Here is a 12,116-nt window from a genome sequence, read left to right on the forward strand (position 1 = left end):
CTACCTCCTGAGGTTATAATTAATCACATATAACTTCCTGTATCAGTCAGCTGCCTGCTGAACTGATGAAAAAAATGGTAAATAGAATTCAGCTCTGTATATAATTTGGTGCGCAGCCACACAGGCAAAGTAACTGTAGGCATGCAATGCTTGAATATATATAGGCTAACTAACCATGTAAAGTTTAAAGCATACATTCATTTTTTGTTTACAAAACAGCTTATACTTTAATTCTTTTACATTCTGCTACATAAAACTCATATAGTGTGAAAGAAAAGCAGAAAATCTAAAAAGACAGCTCAGTTTCTGCTGTCCCTTATATATATGTTTTGTGGTATTTTTTATGCACTTAAGTGACTAATAATAGAACTGTCCTGCAAAAATCTAAAGGAAGAGGTTGAATAAATGAAATCAGAAACTTCACCCACTATTTTTAATTTCTTGCAATTTTCTTTAATGAAAAACATTAAACTAAAACATGCTTGCACCTACCTTTGCACCAACCCACCCGCCACAGGATGAAATCCTGTCAATCTATATCATGCACTGAAGGAACTGACCCCAGTCTCTCCTCTCCAAATTTGGGAAACCATGTGCACATTGATATTTGATGCGTGGTTTGGGAGCAGGGATGGGGGAAAGAGAAATGTTGCATTGGACAACCACGTGCAATAGGTGCTTAATCCATATTCACAACTGAGGATAGAAAACATTTGCAACCACATTTAAAACATAATAAAGATTAACCTGTGTGTAGGAAAAGGTGAATGGCTCAAGAGAAGACCACACAACTCCTCGTACCCTGACTTCAAAAATGCACAATTACATTTTGCAGGCTGTCACGTGACAATAACATTTCATTGCCACCTGAGCCTGCCTTGTCCCAATTAGAAAAATAACACCTTTGCGTACACTGAAGTCTAACAGCATGAGATTCACTGTTTAGCAATAGTTACAGTCACTGAGCTCCTCTTTTCTTCATGAGCTAAGGAGGGTGACTAAAGGTGTTAGCAACATGAATCTGATGTATAATTGGGAAGAAAATCACTGCTCCCTCTCCAAAAGAGAGCTACTGATCCACTCTTCTACTTCTCTGTTCAGCACTTAGTTTAAATTAATTACAGCTGAAAATATGGCACTGCCATCTGGTATGAAAAAGCAAGGATCAGGGAATAAAATGAAAGCTCTCCCTCCCCCCCCCCTTTTTGTACTAACCTCACTTTAATCATTGCCAAAGAGCATGAAGACAGCCCTGCGTCCTCCCACAAGAAAGCCTTGGGCCTCACAAACTTGGCAGGCCCTTCCCTGCACAAAAAGCTCAGCAGGCAGAAGTCATTTCAAAATAAGAGCTTTTCCCTCCAGGATAAGCTGTACTCAAAAGCAACAAGGATGGATTTCTGCTGCACTTGTTGAACACCATCTCTGGGGAAACCTCCCTTCTCTTCCAGAGCAAGGTTTTCATGCTTGCGGAAGTGAGTTTCTCCCCCTTGTCTCCACCAAAAAGGGGAGGGGGAACTGTGCTTTGGGTCTCCCCCATGGAGACAGGTTAGCTGGTGGCTAAAAGATCAAAAGAAAAGGGGGGGTGAAAGAGGAGAGAAGAAAGCAAAACCATAGGGGAACCAAAGTAGGCTTAAAGTTCCCTAAGCACCAACACCTGGGAAGAATAAGCCTTAGTTAGTTAGTTAGTTAGTTAGTTAGTTAGTTAGTTCGTTCGTTCGTTCGTTCGTTCGTATGCTGCCCTTCATTAGAGGATCACAAGGCAGCTCACAACATAAAAATACAAAAGAAAGACACAAAATATGTAATAAAGCTAGTACTTCCCCACTGCACCAGTCATCAGTGCAACTAGAGGACTGCACTGTACTTTACATGGTGTTTCCAGAGAATTTTACATATCACTTGGGAAGGGGCAGGCGAACAAATGTCGGTGTACTGGAAGAAGCAAAGATCACCAGTGTCAAAGCAATGATTCTTCAACATCAACTTGGCCATGTCTGATTATCGTCTTCCAAAGCAACCACTCTATTCCCAACTTAAGAATGGTAAGCATAATGCCAGTGGACAAAAAAAAAAAAGAGGTTTAAAGATGCCCTCAAGACTAATCTTAAAAAATGAGGGATAAACACCGACAACTGGGATTCATTGGCCTGAGAGTGCTCCAACTGGAGAACATCCTTTACCAAAGGCGTGATGGACTTTGAGGAAGCACAGATTTAGGATGAAAGGGAGAAGCAAACTGAGAGGAAGGCACCTTTGGCAAATCCTCACCGTGATCAACTCCTGCCCCGAAACCTATGTCCTCATTGTAGGAGGTGCGGATCCATCCTTGGCCTCCACAGTCATTTACGGACACACTGTTAAAACCGTGTTCATGGAAGACAATTTTACTCGGCTACAAGTGATCGCCAAAGAAGGAAGACGACGTGGCACAGCAACGAAAGCAGCAAGCTGGCACTCTGCCTACAACAACCTCCATGTGGCCCTTTGGGGGGTCAACCCAGGCAGGTTTGGCTTTGTAAATGTTCGCTTCCGTTGCTTGCCAAGACAGTTTAAGCACCCCAAATGCAGCCCTTGATCAAACCATTGGCCTAGTCAGCGCTCCATATCTACATTTGGCGGCCTTCATCCAATGAAGAAGGTGAATGTTGGAAGATTCTGGACAGATAAAAGAAAGTACTTCTTCAAGCCACAGGAGGCAGTGATGGCCACCAACCTGAATGGCTTTAAAGGGCCATGATGGATGTGCTCTGCCTCTACAGTTGGCAGCAGTAACTCTTCTGAATACAAGTTGCTAGGAATCGCAGGAGGGGAGAGTGTTCTTGTGCTCAAATCCTGCTCGCCTGCAGGAAACCTGCATCTGGTTGGCCAGTGTAAGAACAGGATGCTGGACTAAATGGACCATTGGCCTGACCCAATAGGCTTTTCTTATGTTCTTATGCAATGCAATGAGTCTATTTGAGCATTTGTGCAGTGGAATGAATTTTGGTATGCATGTTAAAAGGCACATTTCGTGGATTATTATATCAAGTTCAAATACTAGCTTGACCACCACATTTTCAAAGGAAAACTGCAAAAGGCAAGGCAGTAAACTATCTGCATTGAAGGATGGAAGTTAGTGTGCACCTTGAGATTCCTTTCAAGAAAAAACCTAACTCAGTCTCCACACTCATTTTCAAGATGGCTAAGAGCCAGTGAGGGCTCTCACACAGTCCAGGGGTAATCAATGTGGTTGTCAGTTCCCATCAGCCCCTGCGATCACAGCCAATGGGTCAGAGTGGATTGGAACTCGAGTCCAAAGGCACCACTTTGGCTACCCCTGAAGCAGTCAAATCTGAAAAGTTGAGATAAGAACCTAGACCACGGCAATATATTTCTATTCACAATACTAAAAGCAAAATGAAAAGAGAGCTAACCTAATCAAACTAATTAACCAGTAAATCAATCCATAAATCAGACATGTAGATTTGTCCATCAGGCTGCCCTGAGTGAAAGAGTGCTCAGTGTTGACTGCATTTATTGATGGACTTAAATCAGAACAAGGATCAGGGCTGATCACTCCTGCTTCCCTTCTTTCCTCCTTCCACCGAATGAGAATGCTGGTTTGTATTAAGCTAGAGTCTTCTATCCATTCTGAAGGAAATCAGCCCTGAGTGCTCACTGATGGACAGATCGTGAAGCTGAGGCTCCAATACTTTGGCCAACTCATGAGAAGAGAAGACTCCCTAGAAAAGACCCTGATGTTTGGAAAGATTGAGGGCACAAGGAGAAGGGGACGACAGAGGACGAGATGGTTGGACAGTGTTCTCGAAGCTACAAACATGAGTCTGACCAAACTGCGGGAGGCAGTGGAAGACAGGAGTGCCTGGTGTGCTCTGGTCCATGGGGTCACAAAGAGTCGGACACGACTAAACGACTAAACAACAAGAGTCTTCTAATGCATCACAAACAGGGAAATAATGTTGATAGAGCCTATAGTGATTTCTAATCTGGGCAATGTCAAATAATAAAACTAAATCACAAAGGAGGGGGAAATATCCAGATAGTGTAGTCCTAACCTGCAGATCCATTAGCTGGAGGAAATTAGGAAGAAATGGAGATGCCTTTCTGTGGAGTTGCCTGCTCGGTTCCAGGGGCACAGAACTACCACTTGCGGTCAGGCGTGGCAGCCTTGTTTCCATTCAATTCAAGTTCATTTCGTTTTTTGCCCGTGTGAAACTGGCATAATTAATGCCTCATTAGAATTAAAAAGTGGAAATTAAGGAACACAGGATCCTACACCCATCCCACAACTCCCACCCTAACCAGTAACGAGTTTTGGAAGGGTCACTTCACACACACTCAGCTCATTTAGGACTGCACTCTTAAATATGCACATTAAACAACAGAATAGAGAAAAATCTTCTAACGCTGCCCAGTGTGAAATAAATCATGAAGGTACATTAAATGGGAGGCCCTTATATTTGACCAGTCAATGGTATGTTAAAGAAATTATCTTTATAGACTGTGGGGAGGGGGAAATCCACTTTGATATCCCACAAATTGCCATTCTCTTAATGTTTCAGCACATCTGCAGGCTTCTGGTCTTCAAATTTATTTATTTATTTATTTATTTATTTATTTATTTATTTATTTAACACTTATATACTGATTTATATACAAAAAAAAAATACAGCAATGCAAAACAATACAAAGTCTAATGTAGTTCAATAACCACTGTAGAACATTATCCAGCTGCAGGCTTTCCGCAACAGCTCAGTATTAATTGCCCAGAAATGCTTGAGGGAAACAAGTGAGTTTTAAACATACATTAAAAGCAGAACAAAGTTGGCACTTGCCATTATTTCCGGGGTGGGGGGGGGAGTGTTATTCCACATGGTTGGCGCCACCAACAGCAAGGCCCTCATGCAGGTAGCCACAAGGTTGGATTTCGGATGGCTGTATCACTATCGAGAGGGCCTCAACTATGATCTCAGTGAACAAACAGTATGTGAAACTCCCCCCCCCCCAAGCTACCCTAAAATTTCAAATGGGGTAATAAAGAGGTAGTAATGATAAAATGTTTAATCATTGTCAAATATTGAACCGAAGTATCTTAATTGGCTTAAAGATTCAAGATTAGAGCCAAAACAACTTGTGTAACCTTTTAGCACTCCAGAATCCTGCTCCTGAGTGAGTGTTAACACTTGGCAGTTTTAGGCAGAATTAATGCCAGTTTGGAGGTGGGGATATTGTAGCAGATTGCAGTATAAGACCAAACAAAAGAATATTCTCAAGTCCATCACTTTTTGTCTAGGGAAAAAAATTCTTATTCAACTAAAAGAAAACATAAGGTTTTATTCCAAATCCTAACTTTACAGTCATTGTCTATAGCAACAGTGTCCATAACATTCAAACTCTCAGGAGTGCAACTTTCTAGTAAACGGTACATCTGTCAAACTGCAGGAAACATCTGGGAAAATGATTGAACGAAAAGGAGCAAGTTTAAAACTTGTGCTCCATAAGCTTACAGCACACAATCTAGAGCTGTGAAGTTAGCATGTATATAGACTCAGTTGAAATGAATGGGACCAGCATGTGTACAGAACGGTAACCAGTGGTGTTTTGTTAGATCTGGTGTATATTGTCCCCCTTTATTTGTTTGCATTGATTATTTGTTTGCTTAGTATCACAATACAACCATTGTGGTATGAAACGCAATAATAAAACCAAAGCAAGTAAAAGTTCTTTAAAAAATCAATACTGCCTACAAGTAACTTTATCCTTTTGCGAAAGCTTGTAAAAATAATAAGTTTACAGCACCCAATGAAAGTTATAAAATTTCAGAGCCTGCATAACAACAATGGGTAGAATATTCCACAAGGCAAGAGCTACTGTGCTGAAGGACCTAGTCCAGGCTGCCATGGGATGAACCTCCATGTAGCTCCAGAAGGGTCCCCTGTAGATGACAGTGAGCAGACAGGTATAAGGCAATCCTTCAAATATCGTTGTCCCAAGTTGTTTAGGTAACCCCAGCCACAAAGTCATGTTGTCCCATTCTGCTGCCCCAGTTGCAGCTTCCTAATCTATTTTAAGAGTAACCCCACATACAACATATTGCAATAATCCTACATAAGGTGACCAATGCATGACGCAGTGTAATAAGCTGTCCCTGTTAAGGAATGGCCATAGCTGGTGCATCAGCCAAAACTGGTAGAAAGCAATGCAAACTACCATGCGAACTAAGCCCCCAGTCACAATGATGGATCAAGGAAGACTCCTAGACTCTTCCTTCAAAGGGAGTGCAACCCCATCCACAACAGTAAACTCAGCTATATCTCAGACAGTTTTATCGTGTTTCAATTTATTGGCTCTCATATATCCCACCACTGTACCCAGATATCACAGAGAAACAGAGCTGGGTCTAATCACCATACTCCTTATGATGCTCCCAATGACTTCCTGTAGATGTTAAACAGCATGGGCTCCAAGTGCAGTTGCCACAGGGGTGACAGGCAAATACCCTAATGCTATTCTATGAAACCAACCTCCAATTCTCCCAATTATTATCTCGCAGAGCAAGTCCAGGAAGATACCAAGGTCAATTACTTCCAAGGCCGCTAAACTTTTCTTACGCTGCTCTCAACAATGGGCATCCATCAGGGCAACCAAGGTTGGTTCAATCCCAAAGCCAAGTGAAAACCAGAATGGGAGCGTTCTATATAAACCAGTACCCTCCAAGAATGTGCGCCATTGTGCAACCACCTTGCTCAAAAAGGGAATGTTAACAATTAGACGTTAGCTATCTAAAACCATAGGGTTGCACTACTGCCTCCTTAAGGACGGCAGGCACCGCTGTCCCATGTAAAGACACATTCACACTGTTTTAGCGATATTTTCTCTACAGCGGTGGTGGTGGAGAACTGTTCGCACCCATATACAACATGGTATGTAGAAGGTACTTATAAGGTTATTGTATGCTTACTTTGGTTCTTGCTTGTAAGTTTAAATGTAATAAGAGAGACATGTGCACTACATTTTCATACAATGGTGTATATTATAGCAAGGGACACAGGTGGCACTGTGGGCTAAACCACAGAGCCTAGGGCTTGCTGATCAGAAGGTCGGTGGTTTGAATCCCTGCAACAGGGTGAGCTCCCATTGTTTGGTCCCTACTCCTGTAAACCTAGCAGTTTGAAAGCACGTCAAACTGCAAGTAGAAAAATAGGTGGGAAGGTAAACGGCGTTTCTGTGCACTGCTCTAGTTTTGCCAGAAGCGGCTTAGTCATGCTGGCCACATGACCCGGAATCTTTCTGCGGACAAACGCCAGCTCCCTTGGCCAGTAAAGCGAGATGAGTGCTGCAACCTCATGGTCGTCCACGACTGGACTTAATTGCCAGGGGTACCGTTACCTTTACTATATTATAGTAGCATAGGTTCAATAATCATACTGTGGCCATCTTTATTATTTTAAAAAAACATCACATTTCACACAGCATATGCTTTTTCCACTTAACCATCACATATCTTGTGGTAAACACTGTCCAACCATTTAATACATTCATATTGCTTCTCCTAGGAGGTCAGGAGGGGTGAGGCAGCCGGCATCAATGACATCACTGCAATACAAGCATCACTGGTTGCCAGGGTGTTTCCACGCCCAATTTAAAGTCCTGGTTTTAAGTGTTAAATAGTTTGGGCTCAAGCTCTTTGCTGCCCACACACTGAGATCAGCATCAGAGACTCTACTTCAGTGTCCATTTTCTCTCCTAGGTCAGTGAGGTGGGCACTATGGTTGCAGGGTTATCTCCCGTCAAATCTGTGTCATGTTAATACACTGCAGGAGGCTCTAAAAACGTGTATTATAAAAATATTACATCTTTGAGGCAGGTTTTGTTTATGCATTGTCCAGATGCTCTTTTGTTTTGTTTTTAACAGGCCTGTCTATTAATAGTTCATAGATGGTTTAAATACCATGAGTTGCTTTGGACAAGCTTGCCCAGAAAACAAAGTTTTAAAATATCACAACAAACAAATAAATAAAATAGACCACCTACCTCTGAAAACAAAAAACAAGGCAATAGTAGCAAAATGCTGAAACAACGCCTGGATCAACAGGTAAAAACTATTGCCTTCATTTTAAAGCAACAAAACAAGTCAGCATCTAGGACTGAAGCAACAACCAAACCACCGTCTGTACTGCACGACTTAGCACATGTTTAAGAAACAAGAAAATACCTTCATGTGGTGAGCTAGTAGATTATGTTCACTCTTGGAACCATTCCAGCGAAGATGGTAATTGTCAGCTTGAGCAAATAATTTACAATTGGTTTATAGTATGAGTAAGGAGGACAGAAACTTACTTAACTGCCACAGTCTCTGTGCCATCCCACCTGCATTTCCCCCAGCTGGTCCTTTATTTTGAAGCCATGGGCTATGGAAAAGATTGGGAGATTCACGAAGTAGAATACATATGCTGTCCAAAGCAGTGCAAAACTCCTGCGCTAAAGTTCATTCACGATATGTGCATGCATCTATGTGAAGATAGTCTCTGCATAAAAACAATGTCACACATGGAGGTGATCTTGGTCTTTATAATTATAGTACATGCCAATTTCCCAAAAATTTGGTCTGGAACCAAAAGACCAGACATGTAATAATAATTTGTTATTATTTAACAACAAATAATTTACCTGAAATCCTCACGAGATCAAGTTCTTAACAAAATATATGCAGTCCAGTATATCAATAATTAAAAATTGCAACCCTAAGAGCAGCAACATAGATATAACCTCAACAGAAACAAGAATAATATGGCTTTCAATATGCAGAGAGAAGACACTATTTGCAATAAGAAGGCGAAGGAGGAATAAAAATTGCCTTATGCCAACAAGCATACACTCTTAGGTTGCCCATGAGAAAAGAATAACTGATTCATTCATTCCATCATCACCCAAGCTATTCAACCATAAGTGCTGTTTCTGAAGGTTTGCATTTCACTCACATGGTAACATTGGTAAAAATACTCACTAAACCAAAATGACAAGTCACAGAACAGCCATACACACATTAAAAACCCCCAATTTTTAATAGCAGCTGCTCATGAAGTGAGCAGGAGAAGAACAACAAAGAACAGAATTTTGGCACCTTATTAAAAACAATGGCTTGGTGCTTATCATGCCAATAGTGCATTGCATGGCCCATGTAGAGCACACCCACCTCCAAGCTTGCATTAGTTCTTTGCAGAACAACATAAAGCTAAAGGCTACATTAATCATATGCACCACACAATCAGAGGCACAGCACAAGAGTCCAATCAAAGTTGGACCATTAGAAATCCTCTCCCTAATGAACCACCAAAAGACCCTGATGTTGGGAAAGATTGAGGGCACAAGAAGAAGGGGACAACGGAGAACGAGATGGTTGGACAGTGTTCTCGAAGCTACAAACATGAGTCTGACCAAACTGCGGGAGGCAGTGGAAGACAGGGGTGCCTGGTGTGCTCTGGTCCATGGGGTCACGAAGAGTCGGACACGACTAAACAACTAAACAATAACAACAAAATGAACCACCAATGGAATTCCGGGAAATTCTGCAGCTCACCACTTAATTTTTAATACACTAAACTCTACCTACAATATTACCAATAAAGAGATGCTGAAACCACTTAAGGTTGAATCCAAACCATAAGCACATTCTACAGTTGTGTTGAGTAAGTACGAGGTCTTAGCAACAACAAGAAAAAAAATGTAATGTTAATTAACAATATTCCATCAAGGCTTTCTATACAACCCTCTTCTTGCCGCAAAGACAGGTTAAAGCCTCCTATTTACAGGCTCTAAGAATAAGTTTTAAAAGCACACACAGCTGTGGCTTCCCCCGCTCCTTTCTTAACTCTTTGATACTTTCAGAGTTTGCTCATTTTATTTGTTACATAGCAAAGAAAATGACCTAAGGAGAGATTATCAAGCTTTCTGCCTCTGTACAAGGACTCTTAAGGCAGAAATGATGCCTGCTGGGAAAAGGCTGATGTCAGCTCTTAAGAGCTCCCTGCAAGGATAAGGAGGCCTTTGTTTTCAGCTGAACTGTGAAAATGAGAAAATACCTCCAGCCTGACAAACAAGAAACCCACACAACATAGGTCAGGCCTGAGACCTTTGTTTAAAGGGACAACACTGCATTAGTGTTACACTTGCACTGCAACATCCAGACACTTTCAACATTAAACAGAAGCTGCTCCAAAATAAACCAGGTGCATCTTTAAAGGTTATGAAAGGTCCCACAGGTTAAAGGTGACCGTTGGTATGAGTTCTCCTCCACTCCTCACCAAAAGAGCTCTTTGCATCTTCACTGAAACCACATACATAGGAACTTACACCAAGAAATCTAAATGATTTTTTTTAGTGGAAATCAGAAGTCAAGATATAATCTTATTTTTAGGCTGATATTATTATTCCTCCTTAGTTGAATACAGTAGCTCTGATATGTTAGTGAAGCTGTGTAAGTTTTCCAACTTGCCTTTTTCTGAGGCAGAAAGGTTTTTGGAACAGATGGCCCCCTGGGTGTGGCTGAAACAGTCTAAAACACATAGATGGTTTCCATGCAGCAGAAGCCTGCTCTACAGCTTTGGGCTGAATGACATATTACCAATTTTCAGGGCCCCTATCTTGATGTGGGACATGGCACCAAGGCAAGGCTTGCACCTTTGTCAGGTAATTTCCATTTTCCTTACTAAGACACAACTCTGTACATAGTTAAATGTGCATCAGAAACTGATGGAAGAGTGCTTTTTGTGGAAATAAGTAATATTCTATCAGACATTCTGTTTGTCACAACTCTGCATGCAGCACACAAACACATTTAAAGTTTCAACATGTTTTTCATTCCATTTGCTTTTTCAGGACTTGCAAACTGGCTTTATTATCGTGTAATGTTCAGTGAAGAAGTCCTACAGTAGACTAGACTATCTGGAAGATGAGTAAACATAGCTCATTAAGAACTGCATTCAACAACTTAGAAGGTGTATCATACCACTTAAGTATATAATTGTGGGTGTACGCATGATTTAACACAATGTAGGCCTACTGCAATGCACATATGCAATATGAATTTAGCTTGAAGTGAAGACGTACACACAGGAAGTGGAGGACCGTAACCAAAAACAAGGGGTCTCTTTTGTGAACTAACAAAAAATGAATTCAAGTGAAAATGCTGATAGCCAAAAACTCTTTATCCAATGTATTTATGATTTATCACCTATTATACCAGACAGGATGCAAATTCCTACTTCCTGCTGTAAACAAACCAATACATACATACAAAAGGGTAGTTCAGCTTTCTGATGACTACATATTCCTTTAATCCTACAGTGACTTTTGTAATTGCCAACAAGTGGGGCACCAATGAAGAAAAAACAACAACCCTTAACATGTAGTTTATTAAAATGCAGGAGTAATTTATTTTTTACTTTATGGCCAAAATCTTTTACATTGGGGGGGTTTTCCTAGTAGGGCCCAATATAATTTAAATTCTCCAACTTATTTGTAACGCCATTAAATGTTGCCAACAAGTTGGCAGCTTTTCCTGATTTACATAAGAAAGTAAAAGCCAAACTCTATATTTGCACAATATTTTGTTTCTCACATTTACAGTACCGCTAATAAAAGCCCTTTCTGGATCTGATGGTTGTCCAAGTGTTAAAAAATGAATTTCTGTAAAATCTAAATGATTATAGTTTTGAGTGAAAACGCCATGAAAATTCTGCTTTACAGCTTTGAGAAAAGTGATTCTAAAGGTGTTGCATGACTCTGCAGATAGACAGGAGTTTGAAATGCTGAAGTGGAACCATCTACCCAACCGCTAGTTGTATTTCGTTTCCTTTATTTTTGTGAATTTGGAAGTCACATAGTTCCCCTCCCTTCCTCTTCTAAATTATGTAATAATTCAAACATAGCCTCATTTTTTCCTATCTAAAGTTGTGTGGCAGTTGAAACAGAGTAACTCATTTCTTGGTGTGTGTTTTTTTTCTCCCAGTGATTACAAATTTCACTCTTAAGGAGCGATTTTAAGTAGTTTAACTGGGAGTAATCACCGCATGTAAAAAAAGAAAGAAAGAAAGAAAGAGTGGGAGAATTGTTTC

General features: G+C 40.8%; 2 protein-coding genes across 4 annotated transcripts in view; one reads left to right on the forward strand and one right to left on the reverse strand.

Moving 5' to 3' along the window:
* Positions 1 to 12,116, forward strand: part of ATG7 (autophagy related 7) — a 159,434-nt gene that overhangs the window by 131,487 nt on the left and 15,831 nt on the right. The gene's annotated exons all lie outside the window — the stretch shown is intronic.
* Positions 1 to 12,116, reverse strand: part of VGLL4 (vestigial like family member 4) — a 102,897-nt gene that overhangs the window by 23,829 nt on the left and 66,952 nt on the right. The window contains exon 1 of one of the 3 annotated variants that reach the window (XM_083726873.1): positions 1,216 to 1,321. The exons of the other annotated variants lie outside the window; for them this stretch is intronic. Coding sequence (XP_083582999.1) covers positions 1,216 to 1,229 — 14 coding nt within the window. The 5' untranslated portion in view covers positions 1,230 to 1,321. Of the gene's footprint in view, positions 1 to 1,215; positions 1,322 to 12,116 lie in introns of those variants that run through there. 3 annotated transcript variants of the gene reach the window in all.

This window comes from Podarcis gaigeae, assembly GCF_964106915.1.
Source record: "Podarcis gaigeae genome assembly, chromosome: 2".
NCBI classification, from domain to species: Eukaryota; Metazoa; Chordata; class Lepidosauria; order Squamata; family Lacertidae; genus Podarcis; species Podarcis gaigeae.